Source organism: Fusarium vanettenii (genome assembly GCF_000151355.1).
Source record: "Fusarium vanettenii 77-13-4 chromosome 12 genomic scaffold NECHAsca_29_chr12_4_0, whole genome shotgun sequence".
Taxonomy (NCBI): domain Eukaryota; kingdom Fungi; phylum Ascomycota; class Sordariomycetes; order Hypocreales; family Nectriaceae; genus Fusarium; species Fusarium vanettenii.
In genome coordinates, this window is record NW_003315856.1 from 463,810 (window position 1) to 487,332 (window position 23,523).

Consider the following 23,523-nt stretch of genomic DNA (forward strand, 5'->3'; position numbering starts at 1 on the left):
CAGCCTCCACGGTTGCACGTCTGAGATCCAGCGTGCCTGGTGTAACCACCCCTCCATGCCTTCTGCATCTTGGCAATCACCAATACCAACTACCGACAGAAGCAGGCGGGCAAGATCGCTTCTCAGATGTGAGACAAGAGGTGGAGGCCAGATGGCAAAGCTGAGGGCAGAGTGGAGATGTCAGACGGGAAGCTCCAGCTGCTGGACAAGTGAAAGGCCTCAAAAGAGGGGAATGTGTCTCTGACTTCATGTCTTCGCCACTGATTCGACAGACTTGAGCGGGTGAAACCTTTCCTCGCCCTGCAACACTGAGACACAGAAACCAAGCGGCTTTAGACATGGTCAATTCCAAACTCGCGCAACTTCGGCTTGGGCATTCCGAACGATGGAACTGGGCACTTCAGCATGTATGTAGTACGGACATCTTCAAGGAGATATTGCGCTCATCTTGTTAACCTCCATTATCCAACCTCGTCCTATACCACATAATGTAGGACACCATGGTGGGCTTGACATTTGTCATGCATTTGCACCTGTATCCATACTGTGCACGCTTCCCACCGCTCAGAAAGAGACACCGTCATCAGCGGCTGAATACGAAGCTCTATCATCAATGACGTGGCTCGGTTCAGCTTGGTGGGGGAGGAGACGGCCCGTCCCTGCATATGCATGAAATGAGATTCGGGCGAGATTCAGACGATCTTAAAACAGATGGACGAATCTGATCGTCGAAACCCCCCCTTCGGCTAATGTGGTCTCAATTCCGCACAGTCCCCTCCTGGGGTTCTGTGGTACCGGTACTTCCATATGGCAAAACAACGTTGCCCAGGTCACTCAGCAGAGGATGAACAGCTCATGGGTCCTCCACAAATAGTGTGGTACGTTGAGGGGCCACAACATGCCATGCCTGATACTGTGTCTTGTTGCTGACCGCCTCACCTGTGCTATCATCTTCAAACAGCCATTCCTAGTGAGACCGAAAGTCCATCACGGCTGATAGATGAGGGGACACTCGTGTTATCGAACCGACTTGTAACGGATCACACAATCTCGGAATGGCGATATGCTATTAAAACACGTGGCATGAGTCGAGAAAACGGAGATCGCTATCAGGGGATACCGTTGGGGGAGACAGAATAACGTGAGCATGATGGCTCAGTCTCGTCGAGAACTTATGTTGCTTGGCGAGAAGAATGTGCTCTCAGGAGTTCTCAATTGTACAAATTATTCTTATACTTGCAACAAGCATAATCACAACGCAAAGGCTTTGCCTTCACATGACACAAGTTCAAGATTCGAATCAGTGGCCTTAGGTGTCAGAATACCTTGGCAGGGCGGGGGATGGGGAGGGAAGAGCTTGAGTAATGGGACCTTCTCTTCTCTTCTCAGGAGAGCAACATCATGCATGTATGATCTTACCTTTGTTTATATCATCTATAATGGACTTTTTTGCTCCTCGGTAGGTCCATTATTGGATAACCAGCTATTTCGGTGAGGCATGGGGAAGTTCTTCCACGGCCTTTCTAGCACTGCCAGCAACCAAATGTACTGAATTCACATTCACGTATGCATGTACTTTGCGTTTCAATTCTCCCCAAAGCCGCATGAAGTAAGGCACCAATGCCCATCTGCGAAACCGGCAATCCTTCAATCAACTAATCATTACCATAAAACTGCTCAACCATTCTGATCATCAGCGTTAAGAGTCTCGAGCAGCGAAAGAGGAAATATTTTAGCGACGGCATGACAGGGGACACAGGCCGCTAATTAATCAGGCCTCACCGATTCGTAGCGCCCGCCCGTATTGGCTGGTTCACCACTGCGCTGCGCCGCGATCCCTGTGGCGCATCGCTGACAGTCCAGATGGGGTCAGCTTTGCGACATGGCTCCATGTTTGCTTTATCTTCTTAACCGAGCTTACATTCGTAGACTGGACTTTTCTCTTCTCCTCTATCTTGACCGACTGGCACATCAATGTCCAGGCCGCCATGGTCCTCAAGCCCTTCATATTTGCGGCCGTGTCGCTGCTCATCACGTACCTCATCGCCAAGCTACGCTTCAAACGATTTAAGCAGTATGCACATCTTCCACAATTGCCACCCTCCTTGATATGGGGGCATATGCTCGTGTACGATGAGATCTCCAAACATGCACAAGGGATAGACATCCAGGTACAGCAGCCCCTTGCTCAACATCATTCGACACTAATCCGTAGCAGATCTCATCTTTGCCGAGATGTACGAGAAACTTGGAAGGCCACCGTTGATCTTTGTTGACATGCGACCCGTCTCAAATCCCGTGGCCCTCATCACAAGCCACGATGTTGCTGAACAAGTGGCCAAGTCTTCGGCTCTTTTCCCATGGAGCACACCTAAGACGCCTACCATGAAGGATATTATCCATCTGCTTGGTCCGTCATCTCTAATCAGCGCAGAGGTAAGATTCGTCCATGATGGATCATCCACTCTCATAGTGACACTTTCTAGGGCGAGGACTGGAGGAAACTCCGAAAGCGATTTGCACCTGGCTTTGCGCCGAACCAACTGATGACCCTCCTTCCTTGCATATTGGACAAAACTGAGCCGTTTATCAACCGCCTTGAGGATCACGCCCGTTCAGGCGAACAGTTTTCCCTTTTGACCTTGATAGTCAATCTCACGATTGATGTTATCAGCGCTGTCGCCATGGACGAAGACCTTGAAGCTCAGACCATTGATCCATCTGGTCAGAGTCAAGTCATCCGCCTCTTCATGGAACTGTTGAGTACCTACTCAAGCAGACATAATCTGCCCTGGTGGCTAGCCCCCAGCTTGGGAGCAAAGCGCCGCCGGCTCGCTGGACAAGTCGATGGGATGCTACGAGATATTGTGCAGCGCAAGTTTGAGGAGCATCAAAAGACTAGCGGAGGAAACAAGCCACGCAACATCCTTTCGCTAAGTTTTCAGGACATCGATGAGCTCACGCCTGAACTTCTCAGCCATACTTCGGATCAGATGAAGAGTTTCTTCTTCGCCGGCCACGATACAGCCAGCATCCTCCTCTCTTGGACTTTTTATGAGCTCTCTCGGAGCCCCCGAGTTCAAAAAGCGGTTCGGGCTGAACTGGACGAACTGTTCGGACCTGATCCTGACCCGTCTGTTGTGCGATCCAATCTCTACGCCAATGGGGAGGATCTTGTTCGCCGCATGACATATGTGTCAGCCGTGATTAAAGAGGTTCTCCGAATACACCCTCCGGCAGGAACTGGTCGCTATGCAGAACCTGGGTCTGGATTCACAGTCCGTACATCAACAGGAGAGGAACTCTGCTTGGACGGCACCATCATATACAACTGCCAGCACATTATCCACCGTGACCCGACCGTCTACGGCACCTCGGCCAATGATTTCGTGCCAGAACGATGGCTTGGTGAGACCAGCGCGTGGGGTTTTATACCCAGTGCTTGGAGACCGTTTGAACGAGGCCCACGCAACTGCATCGGCCAAGAGCTTGCGAATATTGAGGCCCGTGTCATCATTGCCATTGTTGCGCGTCATTTTGACTTTGTCAAAGTTGGTCTAGGCGAACTTGAGCTGGATGAAAATGGCCGGCCTATCCTAAACGACAAAGATCAGTACAAGGTCAAGTCAGAGTTGTACCCTGTGAGTCAAGCAAGGCGGACAGTTCGAGGGAGTTCAAGTAGCTAACTCCGTTTAGATGTTGCAAGTAACAATCAAGCCAGTTGATGGAATGATGGTGAAGGTCGAGCATGCTGATCAGTAACACGAGTGTTGAAGACACCGTCAAGGATGAAACCTTGCGATAGAGAAGGCGACGTAATGAAAGGCAAGCTTCTATGGCATTGAATATTCTAACATTGACTGGTCAGTCAATTGCCTTCGTTTGTAGATAGATATTATCACCTACAGCAGGAAACACACAACATTGAACGCGTTGGTGAAAATAAGAGTCAGAGCCACAAAACGCGGCTGTGCCAACAGTTTTGCCAGTTCCTAAGAAATGACTCACTTTTGCCCAAGGTGCTATCATTTTCTTCATGACCTTACCATTTACAGTATTTAGGGAGTCATCTTACCTGCTCTTGGCCCCCAAAGGGTTCGCCTGCATCGCCACAAGGCGCAAGGCCCGTGTCGGTCGCCTTGTCCAGCAACCAACAACGTTGCTGCCTGGGGTCAGAAGGATGATCAACATCCAAGGAAGGCGGGGGGGCCCTCGTTATTGGCTTGAAATGATCACCATCCATAGCTGGGATCTAATTCGATTGCACCCCTGTTTGCTAGCTGATTCAGCATCAACGATGTTTGCTGTAGATCCCTATATAACACTCGAAGTCGCCGCACCTTTGTTGAACTCACCAATACTTATCTGTTTTATCATAACAAGTCTAAGCATCGAGTTTACCATCAAGTTACACAATCATGCAATCCGAAACCCAGCCTGCTAAGCAACCCGTCGAGAAGGTATGCGCTTCCGACCAGACTCCCGAGCAGGCCATCAACAAAACCAGCACTTTCGACCAGAGTCTCTACCCATTCGATACTGCCAAGGACCAGCTCGAGCTGAGCAAGCTCCTAAGGAACTTCAAACATGACCTCACTCTCCACGGCGTCACGTCCCTAGGCACAGATGGCATATTCCGCTCCCTCACGGCCGACCGGGAGGTTGTTGACGCTGCTCCTTTCTCGCCACGTCAGATTAAGGCCCTACTCGACCGCATGCCTTTTAACCCTGAGAACGAGACCAAGTTTCGTGGCGTCGACGGCCGTGGTGTTCCACAAGAGCGGTGGTTCCACCCCGATAAGAGCTTGCTGCCACCACCACTGCAGCTCACGGATGAGCAACGGAGGTTCGGAGAGGCTAACAAGGAGAAGAATCGAAAGATGCTCGAGGAGAGGGCGAATAGGCCCCGGTGTCCACTTCAGATTGTGTCGGATCATGACCTTGGGTTGAGGGTGGTCCCTGACAAGGAGGGAAACTGAAGTCGTGCTGGTAGAACGAATACCTAGAACAAGTATCAGTGACCTGGGAGCGCACGGGAACGCAAGCTATTCTGATTCAGACTTACTTTCTTGCTCGAGATCTTGTATCCACAATAAACTGTCGCTTCCTCTCTCGCCGCTGCTCACTCCCCAGTAGGGTATTAGTGCTAGATAGCATGTCCAGTAGATATACCACAACTGATCTACTTCGTCCATCCTTTGCTTTTCGTCAACTAAGCAATACCAATGTTCTCTGTTGTAGTCGTTGTCGTCGAGGCTGCATAACTCTGGACCAAGTCATCAGTCAGTGGTAAAGTAGACGGTTCCGATACATGATAATATTCTCCTCTCTTCGTACTTGATACTTCTTTCTACTACAAATACCTAATCAGGAAATTGTGACGACGCTCCACCTTCAAGTAATGCCAAGACCCGTATCCAGTCACCCAAGAGACCAGGATTCAACGGTGGGATCAGGTGAGATTATTTCTTTCGTCCATTAGTCATTAAACCCATCTTCAAACCCCACGTGGTCTCGTACTGTGGAGGCCTGTCTTCTCCACGAATTCTCAACTCAACTCCAGCGACAATACGCAGTAGTCTCGTGATACCGGTGATCATGACAACAGGCTCTTGCGCGACGATTGAGTTGGCTCCCATCGAACCCCAGGCGCGTTATCCGCCTCTGAGACATGATGTCCAAGCAGAGGAGCGTCCCAGCTTTGGGAGTTCACGTCGCACGTTGGCTCAGAACGGCATCTTTGAGTCTGGCCAATCGCAGAATGTCGTTGAAGTGACACAAAAATGGAACAACCCAAAGATCAACGTCTTTCGTGTCGCAGCATGCTCTTGGGGCTTCTTGGTTATGGGCGCGAATGATGTTGTATACGGTGTAAGGTCGCCGAATATTATCTACTCAAGGCACTCGCTAATGAAGAACACAACCAATAGGCACTCATCCCTTATGTATTGCCCCTACCCGCACAGGCATCTACATCACCTCGCTAATCATATTCCTAGATTGAAGAAGACTACGGCGTCGATTATGTTGTCTTGTCCATCGTCTTCCTCTCCCGGTTCGCGGGCTACATCGCCTCGGCAACTCTCAACGACTACTTTCACCAGAAGTTAGGTCTGCGCGGCATCCCTATGCTATGCGCTGGTTGTCATATCGCCTCTCATCTCACTATAGTGTTCCATCCACCATACATGGTGACGGTCATGGCCTTCATCGTCGCGGGCTTTGGCCATGGTCTGTTCGATTCGGCACTCAACGGCTGGATCAGCACTTTGGCCAACTCTACGAGGATACTCAGTTTTACGGGTGCATTTTATGCTTTCGGAGCCATGTTGAGTCCTCTTATTGCGACGATAATGATCACCAAGGCGCATATACCTTGGTATTCCTTCTTCTACGTCATGGTAGGTGATGCTGCCGTGGTCATTGTCAAAGCTAACGGTCCAGCTCGGCATGTCCATCATAGAGCTCGTCAGCCTCACATGGTCATTCTGGGATGCAACTAACCTTGGTCACCGGAGCACAGCCAACGAGACCGAAGCAGAGCGTGAGAATACGCTGACGGCCGCCCTGTTCCGGATGCCAGCTGCTCGAGTATCGTGGCTTTGCGCCTTCTTGATGTTTTGCTACGTGGGCATCGAGAATGCCTTGGGTGGCTGGATCGTGCTGTTTATGGCAACGGCACGAGGAGGCGAAGCATTTGAGAGCGGTCTAACAGCCACATGGTTTTGGCTTGGACTAGCCCTTGGGCGAATAGTGCTGGGTTTTGCGACTCCGCGGCTTGGCGTCAAGATTGCACTGACGGTGAGTTTGTTTGCTTGAGTTGGTTGCCTGGTGCTGACAGGATGGCTTATGACAGGTGTACATTACGACAGCTCTTGGCTTGGGGCTGGTGTTTGTGCTCGTCCCTCGCTTCCTTGTTTCCGCAATCGTCGTCGCTCTCCAAGGTTTTTTCCTGGGGCCTCTCTATCCGGGAGTGGTCATTGTGGCCAGCAAACTCCTCCCAGAACACCTCAAGGTGAGGGTGATTGGGTTTGCTACTGCGATGGGAGGGTGTGGCGCGGCGCTTCTGCCTTTCTCGGTCGGTGTGTTGGCTCAGTTGGCCAGCGTGCAAGTGCTGCAACCCACGGTCATGGTTATAACGGGTATCATGTTGGCTTCATGGTTGTGTTTGCCCAAGATTGACAAGAGGCAAGATTAGTGGTATCTCGGCTTGTATACGTAAAATCTGATGCAAGAATGGCGAGTGTTTTGTTGGTAAACAACGGGAGAAAAGTGGCGATTTGACACGGGAATATGAGGCCGGCAATAGTGGTATTTTATCGTACTCGCCTCTCTCCTGACGAGAATTGCATGATGGGGCTCGATTTGACGAGATTTACGTGGAGCAACAGCGGCGAGTCGACGTGCGTAAACATGCCTGAAAAATACGAGATGGCTCGTGTGCCCAGCCAGAGCAACGCAACGGCCAATGTGTCTTGCAGGGGGTGGGGCGGTCAAGCCGGTTTGTGGAAATGTGCATGATCACAGGGACGAGAATGACCAAAAGTCGATTGGAAGGGAGGTTTCCATGGCGTTGGTTAGCATTTCAGCTGCTCATACTACGTAGTAAGGCGGCCTGGTGTGGCGTCGAAACTAGTGAAGCCATCTTCAGCCCTGGCAGGGAGGGTTCTGTCACTGTTCCGGAAGGGGATTAAGCTTAGTTGCTCGCTCATTTGCATGAAATGTGAGGTCAATCAATGTCTGGCATAACTACTACGTAGTAGAACTGCCTGCCTCCCCAGTCTCTCCTGTAACGGGTAACGAGTGATCCATTGGAAGGGAACGCCACGTCAAACGGACTTGTCCGGGTCAACGGGCCTCGGCAGCTATTTATGTCGCAGGAGACCATTGGCTCCAGCAAAGAAGCACTGCCCCGGGCCTTGAAAAGCCGGCGCTAAGGTCCAGTGGCTGACCTCTGTCTGGAACTATTCCCCCAAGCGCCAGGGCCTAGAACTGCCCAGCCACGAGCAGTGCCACCACCTGAAAGTGTCCACCAGGTCCCCTCAGACCCGGCCTTTAGTGGTCCCCGAGAGAAAAAGGGAGGGAGCTTGCTCGGTGCCTATATAAACAAACCATGACCAAGCTGTTCAAGGGTTCGGCTTCTTTGCGTGTTCTAAATTCCAGTCTATTCGATTCTATTTACCATTTACAGATTTACAACGTCATATTCGCTTCTACTCTAATCACCATTTAATCGCCACCGCCGATATGCGCTTTGCTCAAAGCCTTCTCCTGGGCCTGTTGGTCGGACATGGCCTGGCGCAAACAGCCGTTGAGCCTGTTGAGGAGCAGCCAAGCGCCGTTGCCCCCCAGAACCCTTCGGAGCCCGCCGCCGAGGAGCCTTCAGCAGCTGCTCCTGTCGCTGAACCCACACAAGACAACAGCTCCCCCGAGCCAACCGCCGACACCGAAGAGCCCGCGCAATCTGCCGCTGCCCCCCAAGAATCGGAGCCTGCTGCTACTGGATCGACCGAGGAACCCACAGATGCCGAGGAGGAGCCTTCAGCAGGAGTCACTGCGACCAACGACAACAGCGAGCCCACAGAAGCTCCCGAGGCGACAGGGACAGCAGAAGAAGAAGGTATGAAGACATGATGCATTGCTTGGTCGCATCATTTGCTAACAAGACCGTCAATAGTTTCCGCGACCGCCGACGATGACGATTCCGTAACTGCTACCGGCGAACCAACTGGCACTGCCACCGAAGAAGAAGAGACTGGCGCTACAAAGACTGAGAGCTCAGTACCTACCGCCACCTCTGCCGTTGTCAAGGCCGATTTGAAGAACGCGACCGTCAGCGAAAATGCCGAGATCGTCGAGGTTGAGGGCAAGCCTGCTATGTAAGTTACACAAGCGATCGAGGACACCACAGTAGACTAACCTAGCACGTACAGCAAGCTGAGCGCCCCCGTTGATGGCGAAGCCACCTTCAGCGTTTCGGTCGACGCCGACGACGACTTCGACGAAGGCGACAAGATCTACATTGTCGCCTCAATCTTTGTCGAAGAACCCTCTGGCTCGAACAGCGCCAAGCTCCGACGACGCGGCCGCAAGACCGACTGTAACCTCCAGATGAAGCTGAACGGCCAGACCGTCTACGACGAGCCTCTCCAGACCACCGACGGCAAGTGGCAGGACGTCAGCAGTACCGGCCTCCAGTCCTCGGACCCCCAGCCCAAGATCGATGTCACCCAGAAGTGTGGCAAGACACCTGCTCCCCTGACTGTCAACAATGTCCAGGTTTCCAACGAGAACAGCCTCGGCTCCAGCTCCGGCGGCAGCGGATCCGGCGGCTCTGGCTCTGGCTCTGGCTCTGGCTCTGGCTCTGGCTCTGGTTCGGGCTCGGGCACCGGCTCCGGCTCAAGTGGAAAGGGTTCCAGCGGATCCGGCTCCGGCTCCGGCTCGGAGTCGGGCTCTGACTCGAGCTCCAGCGATGATGATTCCGCTGGATCCAAGGCTGCCACCAGCATGGTCGGTCTCGTCACCGCCATGGCCGCTGCCATGTTGTTTATGTAAGGGGCTTACGGGGACATTTGATGAACAAAGAATGCATCATGGGATTGGCGAGGCGTACTTGATTGGCAAAAATCGTGATTTAACTGAGAAGCCAGCGACTCATACATACTATTACACATTAATCTAACCCATTAATTCGACATGCCAAAAAAATACCGCTGATTCGTATCGTGCCTTGACCGTTTAGTGACAAAATAAGATCAGATGTTCTGTTTGCGTGGTGTATCAAGCAACAAATAAGTTAGTAGAAACCTTTGGCAGGTGCCTCGATCACGTGTTGAGCAACTCCTCAGCGCGGGTTAAATTTGCAGTGAAACATTGGACTGCTGGAAGTCCATCGGACTGGGGTTAGGGTCATGTCCCTCAAAAGAATAGATAATTTTTATTTCTATGGCAGCTCGGAGATGCTCAAGGCCAAATTATTCATATCAATCAATTAGTCCCAAAGCGTGTTGTTGGGGCGCAGTTTTTACAAGTCAAAACCGGCATTTTCCTCTTCTTGTTGTAGGGTAGGTGGGTAAGCAGCACAACAATCATCGCGACGCGGTCCCTACGCGCCCATGATGGCCATGGGAAATCCCCAGAAACGCGTGGGATGGCAGCATCTTAGCGCCAGGTTGCATCAAGAACATTAAAAATTAATCGCTACTTCAGAGGAGTTATTATTCTGTTCTGAATAGATCATGCCCATGCTTCCTCCAAGTCACGACCAAACCGGGCCGCTTGGACAAACCTCGTCAACTCCCATCGCCGTTTAAGCTCTGCTCGAACTACTGTTCGATCTGCCTTGGACTCCATGAAGAGTCCGAGAGTATATATAGGCCAATTTCCTATGAAACACTTTGCCCACCCGTCATCACCTACATGTTGTCTCAAGATTCTCCTGGTCAGCTGAATCTGCCAACAGTTGCTCGGCACCATCAGTGGAGGAGTTGTTGTCCCACGCTGTGACGCCTGTTCGAGCAGCAAAGAGGCGGCGAGGGCAAACAAGTAGCTCACGTCTCTAAAATACCGTTCTCGTGAGGTCAAGCTCTCTGCTTCGCCAAAAGACCCAGAGCGAAGCTCCTTGTCGTCAAGTAAGAGGGCCTCCCACGAAGCGACTTCACCTTGCAGTCGCTCAAACTCAGCTGACCGCGGACAACAGTTGGAGAAATATCGTCGAAGAAACAAGGCGATCCGGAATAAGGATACTGGTACACCGAGTACCGGGCTGTTCAGACCCCTGGGCGCGCCTGGGAAGAATAAGGACCGGTCTAACAACTTCTCGGCTCGGTCCCAAAAGTCAGGGTCGAAATCGTAGCTCACTCTCTCTGTCTCAGACCAGAGGCCAGTCGTGATGGAGAAGGTATGGTACATGACGCTCTCGACCGCCAGGCGATCAAATAACCGGCCAATTCCCACGGGGCGGTTCAGAAGGCGCAGGGTGATGATACGTGATGCTGCACTGATGTGTTGTGGGACATCGATATCGGTATCCCAGCTCATGGACTTTAGTATCTTCGTTAGTCTTGATGTTCAGCTGGTGTGATGAATTTGGACAACCTACTCCATGAATGTATAATAGCATCACCGACATTAGCAGCCCGTTATGATTCTCAAACTCCGACACGTTGGCCACCAGTTGTGCAAGCTCGGTCAGCGCATTAGAGTAGTACCTCAACGTGAGGTCGTGCATGCACCAGGAGCCATCGATCAGGTAAATATGCGATGCAGCCAATGCCAAGACAGAGTAGTAAAGGCTTTTATGGTCTACCATGAGTTGTTTAATCTCGGTAAGCCATCCATCGTGGAACCCCGGGTGAGAACTGGGCAGTAGGAGAAGGGAGTAATATTTGTTGGCAAAGTGATGAGACAGGCAGGTTTCCAGGTCTCGGGAGATGATGCTGTGAGAGATGGCTACTTCGGAGTGAAGGCAGACAGAGACATCGGAATGAACTGGACTACAGGGACTTTCAGGAGACTCGGCTCGTGCCAGCTCAAGATCAAGCGGCTTTGGTGATTGTTGACACGGAGACTTGGATCGATATTCCCTGTATCGCGACCTGTCGTGGGACATGTGACGGCGATCGATCATGTCTTTTGATGATGGCCATTGACATTCGCGCGCGACAGAGGCGCAGTTGCCGCAGACAGGAGACTTTTCGTCGCATTTCTTACGACGCTGTCGACCTGGTCAATGCGAGTCAGAGTCACCACGCCAAAGGGAGGTTCAAGCAGGACTTACATGTGAGGCATCCCGTCTTGGTACGCAGTTTTGCCTTGCCCTTGGTAGAGCCAGCCATGGTTAAGACGGCAAATTATCAGCTTATGGTGTCTCGGATGAGGACGTGCATCCGAGAAAGAGGCCGCTATCTTGGACGCCGCATGATCGAGATACCGTTGATACCGTTATCGAGCTCTTGGCTTGATGATTGGTCTAGCCGAAGACGATCAAGATGCGGGGTAAATCCTTCCGATAATGGGGATATCGACTAACAACCGAGGGTGCATCTTGGCAGGGGACGTGATAAGGTTCATAGGTGTTTATGGTGAAGAATTTCGAGGTGTAGGGGTGTGTTTGGGCTAAAAATATCGAAGAAATTGAGGCAACTCTTGTCGATGTCACCCGCAAACATGTTGGCCCTGATTCGTCGCGAGGTGCAAGTCCACCCGGTAAAACGCGGCATTATTATCTAAAGAGTCGAAGTCACGATCCAAGTGAGTTGCCTAAGTAAGTGTCAAGTAAAGTTGAGTTGAGTGTTGTAGTAGAAATGATGGTTTAACCAGCTGGGTGGCAGAAGTCCAACAGGATGTGAATGTTGTCCGCGGGCGAGAGACCGATGCAACAACGACACTGCCATTGCGTGAGGGTCAATTTCAATCATGAGAAAGAGAGAGAAAATCTGCGGTTGTGGACAAATGCTGACTTGCAACCCTCAACAGTTGTCGCATGTTGAGGTCATGAGACGCATTGGGAGCGTGGGGAGCGTGGGCGACAACAACATCACCAGATTCTGACATTCAAAAGAACAGACAGAAAGTTGCCGTAGAAGTGAAGAAACAAGGTGACTTGTCAGTTGACATGTGTATTTGACCAGTATGTCGTTGTCAAATGCCATGTGGTCACATCAAAGACAGTCATGTTGTCTCTGCAAGGTGGGAGTATCTCAAGCTGGCAACCACATTCAACTTCCTTATGTGGCAGATGTTTGACAAATAATAGACTTGAATGCCCCAAAAGAAGAACAGTCTCTTAGTCGGCGATCAATATCCCTGCCCTGCACCTTAAAGTAACCCCCTTACCAAGCATCCAGAAGTTCCTCGGCTGAAGGGCGCTTACCCTCGGTCTCACAAACTCGCATAACTTTTGCCGATCATTGATAGGAAAGCTGCATGGGAATCTTCATTTCAATACCAGCTTCCAAATCCAGCAAGAGCCTGGGCTTACTCTACAAGGTTCTCCGTGCCGTGTTGCCGAGCCCCAGCCAAAACAAGAAGCAATTCACACGCCACCCGGGGACCCCAGAGACACCACGTTCGGGCTCCATGATGGTTGAGGGCGTTCATTGGTTTAATGCACGAACCGTTTGGTGCTCTCTCTGGCATGTGGACTCGTAACCCCAGAGATCAAAGGAGGCGACGATGAAGTGCATCCGGGGGCTTGCACCCGGTACCCCGGATACCAAGGAGCGCCAGACGTGCATTAGCCCGGTTTGACTGGTCGCATGAGATACCGAGGCGATGTTCAGGTTCTTGAACAGTCTCGGGTGGCTTGCGGCTCTGACAAGGGGCGGGTAGATGCCAAGGAGGCTCAAGTGCGGACGCGTCTGTCGCAAGCGCCCCTGGAGAGAAGGCAAAACTTTCTTTAGAGTTGAAGTGAATATCGCCAGGATACAGCGTGACGAGAGTCATGTACAGTATGTTCTTATCAAAATCTGGCCCCTTATCGTAACTGAAAAAATTATGTGATGCTCTATAAACCTCCCGTAACGGCAATGACCGTCGGCAAGTGGCTGAATCCTCCCAAGGCAATTCTCTAGCGCAGCAGCGACATGTTCCGAAATGTCATTCCGTGGCGTTAGAAAGTGGCCACAGATAAGATCAGCTTACAGAAAATGCGTCTTTGGCTGATGTCTCGTATCGCCACATACGACTCGTGGTGGCCAAATTGGCAGTTTCCTTTGCGGGTCGAGAATTTCGATAGTTGAAGACATTGAATGACAAACGTTAAAGCTCTGTTTGGTCAGAGATCCTCTCGAATTGGCTATTGCTAATCTACTCTATCTTACTGAGGTAATTCGAGAGTGGGCAATCAAGGACCTTCCCAGTTAAGATGCTTACAATTAACCCAGCGTCAGATACCCGTCATGCTCGGAGCACGCGGAAGTCCCCTTTCGACCAAGTTGTGGGTAGCTTAATAGGATGTTGTGTTGGCGATCCCAGGTGCTACGTTACGACCCGTGGAGTGGGAGTGGAAGCGCCATTTCCCTGGCCTAGCGCCGGTGGGTGGTTGCACGTTGAAACAATCAAGGGGGGAATCGAATCTAGAACGCTTTCGGAAGCTGTAGCCACATATGGGGAAGAGGTTGGTGATCTCATGACATCACGAGGTGCGGCATCTGAACTGACAAAGATCACGCAAATAGAGAACAGGGCGATATAGCGACATCGCCTTTGTATGATTCATTCAAGCTTGACTCATTCAGACACCCAAATATCGCTCCGATGAAGGAAAAAAAGAGACCGACCGCGGCGTGTCCGAGGCGCGGCTATCGCGCATCTCCAGCCCCGTCACCTCCGTGCTATTTCCCATCTCTTTGGACTTTTGTGGGGAGCGAGGCCGGGTCCCTCCAGTCATAGAGCCGCACCATGTCTCGTACGAGGCTCGGGTCCTCGGCATTGTGGGTGTGGTGATGTTCTGGAAAATTTGCGGAATCCTTTGGAGCCGCACGCCAAGCGATTGGCCAAGACCTGAAGCCATCGCCGTCGAAAAGTGGCCCTTCTCCAGCCATATACGGCCCGTTTACAAAGGTTCCTCCCCTCCTGCTAACAAAGGTTCCTGTCGTGATGGCTACCTCGCTCGTTCGGATGGGCTTCCCGTCTTGGGCAAAGGGCGACCTCCGTGTGGCGATGGCATGGACGGCTTCGGTTCCAGGCGTCAAATATCTCCAGACTTTCCGCTGTTTTTATTACCCTATGAGTTCCCCCTTCCCCGTCTTTCCTCCTCCATCTCACGCTTCCCCGTTAATGCACAGTGTCCCCCAATCGCAATATGGCAACGAATCACGAGGACATGGCCGCCCAGTATGTGTCAAGCTCGTATGCAACCTCTGGAGAAGTCCCCTGCTAATGTCGTCTAACTAGACTCCACGAGGAGTTCGGTGAGCGAGTACCTAAGCCTAATGGCGAAAAGGATCTTGCTGGCGGCTACATCGCCCCGCATGATATCGAGAAGAAGGTTGAGCCTGAGACTGCCCCTGAGTCTGACCCCGAGTATGGCACTACCGCTGATGGCGAGGAACCCAACGACCACGAGAGGGCTACTCTCCGCCGTGTAGGCGAGAACCTCCCTGCATCGGCTTTCCTCATTGCCGTGGTGGAGCTTACTGAGCGATTCACCTACTACGGTGCTCAGGGCCTGTTCCAGAACTACATCAGCCACAGCAAGACTGGTGCAGATGGACCCAAGGGTCTTGGAATGACTGATCAGGCGGCTACCGGTCTCAACCTATTCTTCCAGTGGTTCTGTTATGGTGAGTATTCAGTGGTGCCTACAACTCATCCATGCTAATTTTTATAGTTACCCCCATTCTTGGTGCCATCATCGCCGATCAGTATCTCGGCAAGTACAAGACCATCCTGTTGTTCTGCGGCTTCTACTGGGTCGGCCTCGTCATCCTATGGACAACCTCGCTCCCATCAGCAATGGAGCATGGCGCTGGAAAGGCTGGATACATTGTCGCCATTATCGTCATTGGTCTCGGAACCGGTGGTATCAAGTCCAACATTGCTCCCCTAATTGCCGACCAGTACCAACGACGCAGAATGGCCATCAAGACGGAAAAGAATGGAGAGCGTGTCATCATTGATCCTGCCATCACCTACCAACGCATCTACATGATCTTCTATTGGTGCATCAACGTCGGTGCTCTGTCTCTGATGGCTACCCCCTTCATGGAGAAGTACAAGGGATTCTGGACTGCCTACCTGATGTGTTTCTGCATGTTCAACGTCGGAATTGCCGTCCTCGTCTGGCGCCGCAAGACCTATGTCAACCGCCCTCCCCAGGGATCCGTCATCACCGACGCCTTCAAGGCCCTTGGAATGATGATCAAGGAGCGCAATATGGATGCTGCCAAGCCTTCCTGGCGCGCTGAGCACGGAAAGACCAAGGTTGTCCCCTGGAACGACCACTTTATCGAGGAGCTCAAGCGCGCCCTCCGAGCCTGCAAGGTCTTTGTCTTTTGTAAGTTTCTTGACCATGTTTCGACTTGTTCCATCTAACCTTGTCTAGACCCCATCTTCTGGGTTTGCTACGGCCAGTTCTCGACCAACTTTGTCACCCAGGCCGGTCAGATGCAGGGCCACGGCATGCCCAACGACTTTATGCAGAACTTCGACCCCATCTCCATCTTGGTCTTCACCCCCATCCTCGACAAGGTCGTTTACCCCATCCTTCGAAAGGCTGGTATCGAACTCAAGCCCATTATGCGAATTACCATTGGTTTCTGGTTTGCCGCTCTGTGCCTCGCCTACGCTGCCATCGTCCAGCATCTCATTTACAGCGCTGGACCCTGCTACGAGTACCCCGGACAGTGTCCTGCTGGACAGGACGGCGACACTGAGCTGCCCAACAACGTCCACATCGCTATTCAGACTCCTGCCTACATCTTTATTGGTATCTCCGAGATTTTCATCTCTGTTACCGGTCTCGAGTATGCTTACACCAAGGCTCCCCCCACCATGAAGTCTTTTGTGCAGTCTCTGTACCTCTTCACCAACGCCTTCGGTGCTGCCATCTCCGAGGCCCTGGTTTCCGTCGCCGTCAACCCCAAGTACCTCTGGATGTACACTGGTGTCGGTTGCTCTTCGTTCGTCACTGGAATCGTCTTCTACATCATCTTCCGCCACTACGACCAGGATGAGGACAAGATGTACGACCTGGACCGTGATGAGCCCGTTCTTACTCACAACGGCATTAAGCACGTGGAGGAATAAATGCATATGTATATGTAGCGATGATAGATAGCGTAGCGAGATGATAATGAGGATGTGATGATTTTCATCGACGAATATTGCCTTTGATGGCATTGTCTTGTTGCAATTAGTGACTATAGAATGTTGCAACGGGAAAACCTCTGCTAATTCTGTAGGCTGAGACAGACTGCTGAGCTCCCAGTTCAAGTTGAAAGTAGCAAAGAGTTGCATTTGAACTTCCGAGGGGATAAGACGAGATGGTGTACTATTATTGGATTGCCAAGACACATATGAACATACCAATCAATGTCTCCTAGCAAGAGAATTCAACTCTTCCCTATCTAACAATAATTCTCATGCAATTAACAATTGTGGTCCTGAGGTGTGCTATTGCCATGGGCATGATGGCTTGACTGTAAAACTGTATTTATTTGACTGGATTGCCTTGATCTGCCCTCCGGGTATGCTATGAGGTTGAATTATTTTTCAATGGTCAATAGTTTCCTAGTATTCTTAAACCATAGTTGGACAACTAATTCTTACACGAATGTGTGCATCAAGTCTCTAGAACCGACTTCTGGGCCATGGCTTCCTTTTAATATTCGTCCTGATTTGTGCACATGGACTCTAAAAAACAACGACAAAGGGATCATTTTTAAAGACCTGAGCGGAGTTCTGACGAATATAGATTCCACCAAGAATCTATTTAGAATATGGCTTAGCGATGGTAACTCGGGGTTACATCTGAAATAAAACATATAAATATGACTTGCAGACTAGCCTCTCTCTATGTCTGGCCGTTGGGGGGAGGGTTATAATACCACTTAGGCCGCATTGCGGCTTTGGGAAGAATGTGTTGTATGTGTTAGTAGAACTGACTGGATATAGCTATGGCTTTCTTTGTTTTCATACTATCCGGACGCTATGTCGCAATCGAAACCTTGTGCCCAAGATGTCGAATCTGCCTCGATCTCGAAGTATCATTTCTTTGACGTCTGAACCTAGTAGGGGAGGAAATCGTCGACATTCGCAAACTCGATCCAAACACCTGATTCGCCGACACTATGCCAGCATTGTAGTGATGCAAAACTCCCTGTGGTTACTCGATATTCCAAATTTAAATCCAAACTAGAAGTGTAGGAAACCACGCAGATATGTCACTGGGAACAGCCCCCCCCTGGCCCATTAGATGTCGGCAACTGGGCCTGACTAGTCACATATCGCACTGCCGAGTTTGATCATAAACCGCTAAATTCATTGCTACACTGTTCGTAGAGGTCTCCCTGCCTCAACGCTGGTATGTGCCCTCATTCGCAACGCTATGTACATGCATGGAGCTATATCGTAATCCAACACTTCTAGTCATCCCATGGGTCGTGATTTTCATTTTTTAAAACTTGTCTTGATCCGCATTCTGCATCAACATGGTGGAGTCGGGCTTGTACTTCTTGGAGGCCAAGCGGATGTTGTACTCAACGTCAAGGACAGCGCCGTTGGGCTCGTTCTCGACGGGCGTGAAGTTGAGGAGCAGATCATCCTTGACAGCGCAGGCAGTGTCGGTCTCGAGATAAGGGTCGTCGCTGGGGTACAGCTGAGCGGTGACACCGATGTAGTCGTCGTGTGTGACCATCATGTGGATGTGAGCAGGGCGGTAAGGGTGACGTCCCATAATCTTGAGCAGCTCGGCGGAGGGACCAGAGGTGTCGATGGCGTACTCGGTGGGCTTGAGGCAGTAGAACCAGAACTTGCCCTCCTCGTTGGTGCGGAACTTGCCACGGAGGTTGTGACGGGACTGGTTCTCAGGGTCGTGGGCGTCGTACTTGCCGTTGGTGCTGGCTTGCCACATGTCGAAGACGGCGTTGGGAATGCCCTTACCAGTATCGACATCACGGATGACACCATGGAAGAAGGTGAGCTGACCATCCTTGGGCATGTCCTGGACTACACTGGCACCGAGGTCACGGAAGGGGGTCTCAGGAGACCAGAAAGGACCAAGGATAGCGGACGATGTGGGAGCGCGACCATCCGCAGTCTCGACCTTGTGGTTGATCTCATCAACGAGGCTGAGACTGTTAGTGGCTGTGGTCATATAGTGGAGAGAGTGTTTACTCACGATTCAATACCCAGGATATCGCACACTCGCCACGTCTCGTTGCGGTTCTTCCTGTAAGCCTGGCCGAGAGAGTTGATGTAGTTGACACCGAGGATCCACTCGTCCTGCTTAAGCTCGACGTCTCTGCAAAAGTCGTGCATGTGCTTGATCAGAGAGGTGAGAATCTCGCGGTGTCTGGGCAAGGTCTCGGGGCTCATGAGGTCGATGACATGTTGTGTGAAGTTGGGGTCAAACTTGGAGGAGGAGGCGGAAGCACCATTGGTGCCATTGGCGTGGCCGTTTGTGTCATTGGTGGCAGTGCCGTTTGTACCGTTGGGAGCGGGAGTCATTGTGAAGTGTAGTCTAGTATCTTCTGAGATCTGTGACCGTTGGATGAGTTGCAAGAGTCCAAAATCGAGAGGGTCATGCCGTTGTATATATCGTCATCAGGAAGCTCCCGGGAACTGGGGGAAGCCGTGGAGTGCGTGCTCCAGCCATCCATGTCAGCTGACCCCACTTGAAAGAGTTTGTCCAATGGATAGGGATCGATAAGAGATGGAGTTATGGAGAAGTTAGGATCAGGCTTAGCGTAAAGGTGCAGGTCAGTCTTGTAATTGGCTTAGGGTTGGGAATACTTTGCCGTGATGGTAGCCGGCTTCAGCGGGGCCGTAACCATTGGCGGCAGTTGGAGTCGGCTAGGTAACGGCGGCCCAGTAGCCTCCCCAGAAATGGCAAACGGCGAGACATGATTGGTGTGAGAAGCTGGGGTCGTTGAACCGAACCGAACTGCCAGGCGGGGGAAATACTCTTACCCGATGCTCAGTACCGACGGGTCTTTGTTTCTCCAAGTTAATCAGTAGCTCTCGTAGTGGTGGGCATTGCCGTGGTTTTTTGCCGCCCTCTGAGTCGTACGATTCGCTGCTCTCCGTACGCCACTCGGGATACACCTCATCCAGGTTATTCAGTGAGAGTAGGGCTTTGCCGCGTAGTTGCTTGCTTAGAAACAATGATCCGGATGTACGGCTCAAGGAGAATGGCAGTTGAATCGGGAGCGAAAATCTGGCCCTTTTGGTCGAAAATGAGACGCTACTTTGGTACTGCAACGGCCTCGGTAGTTGTCACGGCTTGACCGTTGAAATTGAGCTTCTGTCAAACCAGGCTGGACAGGATAGGCAACTTACTATGTAGTTGACAGGCTGTGCAAGCCAATCAAAGGCAAGCCATTGACAGACATACCCCGGATCGTCAAGCAGGCCCGCGTGCAGTGACCACCCTGGTCAGGGTTGGGAGGCAGCCTCAGGCAGGCTGCAAGCCCTGCAATGCAGTTTCTATGCAGACAACGGGGTCCAACACCTGTTCTATGCAAACGATCATGAATGGAGCCGTTGATGTGTGTGCAACCAAAGAAGCTGGTGGTGGTGCGTTTCCTGTGACCTGCCATTGGATGAATTTTCGCGAACTCATCACTGACGGCATATTAATGGATAATGTCATGAGACTTCAATGCATTGACCAAACTTTGGAAACCCAAAATATTAGCTCATCACATGGAACCGGATGTAATACAAAAAGGTTTGCGTTATCCAGTTCTGACGTTGAGTCAAGGTTGCGTGCCTCTTCGTACCACGGCTCACCCTGTACCTCCGAGCTGCATCATCGGGGCGCGTCAATGCCACCCACGCATGTACGGCTGCATTTAGTCGACTCATAACCGCATTCAATAATTGTTAGTGCCAACAAAGACTTGATTCACATTGTTCACATTCGGGATCAGAAGCCGAGGCTACGGAATGTACTCGGTATCCTCCGGTTCGTTGTTTTCTCACCACACGTCTGGAGGCAATGAACCAACGGCAGTGTTATGATTGGGAAGCAAGAACATGATGCCTGGGGACTAGGCTTTCTGAATACGTACCCGAAGAGAGCCTGGCTGGATTCCGACAGGCCTTGTCTTCCCCGGGGAATGGGGTAGCACGTGGCGACTTCATCGTGTCCACTTTCACCATCACGATACCCACTACGCACTGGTTTGGGCAATGACATCCTCAATGCGCTGTGGAGACACGGAGAGAATGCTACTGAGATCGAAGGATGGACTCATGTTTTCATAGGAGCTGCCATTGCATGCACATGATTTCTGTGCACCTCATTTTCACCAGGAAGTTTTAGAGAGTCCACTGCGGCTCTTGTGGTAAATCAGTTGCTCAGTCTATTGTCTATCGGTCTCATGCTTTTTCAATGTCATCTATTTTCGTCTGTCTCCGCGTTGAGGCTGCTATGGAGTGTTCGTGTTGAAACTCTTTTCAGTCAAGGACTCAAACAGCCCGGACAGGTCACATCACCCGTGTCATCATGGACTTCCTAAACCCAGTGTTGGCCACACTGCCAATCCCGAAAGATGGCAAGGCGCGCATCATTCGAAGAGGCGCAGCAAAGCCAGTGTACTGTCTGATGACGCTTAGACGTTCTCGAATTGGCATCCAGGATCGACGAGCGCAGAGATCCAGGCCCAAAAGATGCATCGGGGTGCTGACGATCTGAGACGCTGCCGGCATGAACAACTGTGCCATCTTCAACCTAGACTCGTCCGACTTGAAGATCTCGGCAAAAGGCGTGATGGACGAGAACGGAAACTCGGCGAGCTTGGGAGCGAGCATGTTCGGTAGGTTGAACGAGGCGTATATGGTCACAGCATCCCGGAGAGAGAAGAGGGCATAACTCAGCAGAGGCACAGGAGCACCACTGGCCATTCTAGAAAAGTATGCATCTTTGAAGATGCATAGACTAGAGCTGACGGTCGTGGTGGCGGCGAACTTGGCGGGCGTGGAGCAGACAATGGAGGGATCGAGGTCGTGCTGGATTGCATTGAACGAGTCGAAGAGGTTGGCGGTAGCGTAAGTTCCGAAATAGACGAGGAAGGGAATGAAGAGCGAGGCAAAGGTTGCCTTGGGCTTGGAAGTCCACTTGCGGACCGAGGACATGACAGAAGCACCGGTGGTGGCCTTGTTGAAGACGATCCTGCTCACACCAAGGTTAGACAACCTCGAAATGATGAGATGGAAGGCTAGGTGCAGCAAGACACAGCATCTCCATCGTTTATTGATCGAGAGACGCATTGAAGCACTCACTTGTCGATTGCAGTCACCCAGGGAGTGACCAGGGCAGATGCGAATGCAGCAGCTGCGAGGTCAACAGCGAAATATTCCCAGGTGCAGCGCTGCTGCTCCCTGACGCTCAGAACTTCGGCCATTTTGAAGTTGATGATCACGGACGATAACTACAGAGTTGCAGGAGAGAAGAAAGATGCCTTGCACTATGACTCTTAAGTATTTCCAGTGATAGCCACGACTTCTGACTGCAAGTTTCTCTGGAAACTGTCAAGTGGGCGGATTCTCCCTCCCCTGTTTCGACAGTGTCAGCCCCCTTGGACGTGACAGCGGACTAAGACGCCGCCAGATCCCGCCGGCGGCATAATATCAAGCGCCAGGTTCCCCAACAAACCGTGTGGGAGGCTTGCTTCAGAACGACAATCACAAAATTCGTTGCCAATGGAAGCTGACCTTGTGGGGTCGCGTCCTGTCTTGGTTGGCAGAGAGGGCGGCGACGCTAACCTCGAAGCCGTCTTGCGTCGGTTTAGGCAGGGCCAGATTGACTCACCTAGGTGACCCTAGTCTCACCGGGCAGGGATACAGTCGCTGTTCCGTGGCTGGGTCGGCTAAGCTCGGGTTTTGTTGGGGACATGTTATCAGATGAAAGATGCTCTCAAAGGCTGGGGAACACAACAGCTCTGCCGATTCTCACCGTACAGATGCAAGATCTTCAAGATTTGATTCGGTGTGTTCACCTGGATGGCCGTAAGCCTCTCCGCGCTACCCCACGTTTCTCGGCATAGCAATCTCGACTCACCGAGCTAACCCCGGATTCAGCTTCAGGGGTACGGGGCACACTCGGGTTCTGTGTGTGGGAAGCTTTGCCTTTATTTGGTCAAAAGTTCCTTTGGGTTCATAAGTAATTAATAAACCTTGTTCTGTTCGCTGATCGGCGTTGTTCAGCAGAGGGTTGGTGTGTGTGTCAAAGAAGGTTGACCTCCAGTCTGTCTTTTGCTTATCCCACTGAGTGCATTTCCAGCTTGACATGTGCCAATCAAATCGTTTCCCCAACTTGAAGAATCGAATCGGTGAGCTTGCATGGTTCGGCTTTGCGCGGTACATGTGCTGTGGTGCCCAGAATCCAGAACGACTAGCGAGATGATTCTGATCTCCCCAAACGGGGCATCATGCAGCCGATAGTTTCCGGGGTCGGAACTTGAGCCCAATCATCAATGCTGGGGCGTCTCTTGTCTAACTAAAATTGGAATCAAGGAATGGGCATTGGAGATGCAACATTAACCAGAGTAAGCATAGATGCAACGCGTCAGGTACCTGGCCCCGAATCTCCCAGTATTCGGCATCGCCTTGATGTCTTGCGAATACGAACGGACAAGAGACGGCTTAATCGAGGTAAAAATCAATGGGATTGCTGTTTCACCGTGGTAAGGTAGCACCAGAGCTACATCGACACTGGACCTTGATGGCAAAACATGACTGTCATCTTGCCGTGTTGGCCCAAGCCTTGCAATACGCACCTATGTATTTCATCTAGCCCGGGAAAGTGATAGCTCTAAAGGATCGTTAGCGTAAGCATCACTGGTGCAGGTTTCT

At 51.4% G+C, this 23,523-nt stretch overlaps 7 protein-coding genes across 7 annotated transcripts; 4 read left to right on the forward strand and 3 right to left on the reverse strand.

Moving 5' to 3' along the window:
• Positions 1-1,988: 1,988 nt before the first annotated feature.
• Positions 1,989-3,709, forward strand: NECHADRAFT_97703 (uncharacterized protein; the record flags this gene model as incomplete). The annotated part of the gene is made up of 5 exons (XM_003043284.1): positions 1,989-2,128; positions 2,158-2,171; positions 2,219-2,436; positions 2,487-3,641; positions 3,683-3,709. The coding sequence occupies 5 exons, from the start codon at positions 1,989-1,991 to the stop codon at positions 3,707-3,709; spliced, it is 1,554 nt and encodes a 517-aa protein (XP_003043330.1).
• Positions 3,710-5,598: 1,889 nt separating this feature from the next.
• On the forward strand, positions 5,599-7,198 carry NECHADRAFT_53460 (uncharacterized protein; the record flags this gene model as incomplete). Its single annotated transcript, XM_003043285.1, has 5 exons — positions 5,599-5,871; positions 5,931-5,945; positions 6,000-6,401; positions 6,445-6,801; positions 6,857-7,198. 5 exons carry the CDS (start codon positions 5,599-5,601, stop codon positions 7,196-7,198), a joined length of 1,389 nt encoding a protein of 462 aa, XP_003043331.1.
• Positions 7,199-8,247: 1,049 nt separating this feature from the next.
• Positions 8,248-9,555, forward strand: NECHADRAFT_87540 (uncharacterized protein; the record flags this gene model as incomplete). The annotated part of the gene is made up of 3 exons (XM_003043286.1): positions 8,248-8,620; positions 8,678-8,879; positions 8,934-9,555. 3 exons carry the CDS (start codon positions 8,248-8,250, stop codon positions 9,553-9,555), a joined length of 1,197 nt encoding a protein of 398 aa, XP_003043332.1.
• Positions 9,556-10,202: 647 nt separating this feature from the next.
• Positions 10,203-11,837, reverse strand: NECHADRAFT_102141 (uncharacterized protein; the record flags this gene model as incomplete). The annotated part of the gene is made up of 3 exons (XM_003043388.1): positions 10,203-11,043; positions 11,102-11,724; positions 11,780-11,837. 3 exons carry the CDS (start codon positions 11,835-11,837, stop codon positions 10,237-10,239), a joined length of 1,488 nt encoding a protein of 495 aa, XP_003043434.1. The 3' UTR covers positions 10,203-10,236.
• A 2,903-nt stretch (positions 11,838-14,740) lies between these two features.
• Positions 14,741-16,825, forward strand: NECHADRAFT_64703 (uncharacterized protein). The gene is made up of 4 exons (XM_003043287.1): positions 14,741-14,838; positions 14,899-15,287; positions 15,335-16,000; positions 16,049-16,825. The coding sequence occupies exons 1-4, from the start codon at positions 14,807-14,809 to the stop codon at positions 16,750-16,752; spliced, it is 1,791 nt and encodes a 596-aa protein (XP_003043333.1). The 5' UTR covers positions 14,741-14,806; the 3' UTR covers positions 16,753-16,825.
• Positions 16,826-18,121: 1,296 nt separating this feature from the next.
• On the reverse strand, positions 18,122-19,173 carry NECHADRAFT_87543 (uncharacterized protein; the record flags this gene model as incomplete). Its single annotated transcript, XM_003043389.1, has 2 exons — positions 18,122-18,800; positions 18,845-19,173. The coding sequence occupies 2 exons, from the start codon at positions 19,171-19,173 to the stop codon at positions 18,122-18,124; spliced, it is 1,008 nt and encodes a 335-aa protein (XP_003043435.1).
• Positions 19,174-21,162: 1,989 nt separating this feature from the next.
• Positions 21,163-21,738, reverse strand: NECHADRAFT_7367 (uncharacterized protein; the record flags this gene model as incomplete). The annotated part of the gene is made up of 1 exon (XM_003043390.1): positions 21,163-21,738. A coding segment is annotated over one exon (576 nt), but the record flags the coding sequence as incomplete, so codon positions are not given.
• Positions 21,739-23,523: the final 1,785 nt, after the last annotated feature.

Coding starts and splice junctions, on each gene's coding strand:
- NECHADRAFT_64703 (XM_003043287.1), top strand. CDS start 14,807: ATGGCAACGAATCACGAGGACATGGCCGCCCA. Junction 14,839..14,898: donor CACGAGGACATGGCCGCCCA/GTATGTGTCAAG, acceptor TCGTCTAACTAG/ACTCCACGAGGAGTTCGGTG. Junction 15,288..15,334: donor CTTCCAGTGGTTCTGTTATG/GTGAGTATTCAG, acceptor TAATTTTTATAG/TTACCCCCATTCTTGGTGCC.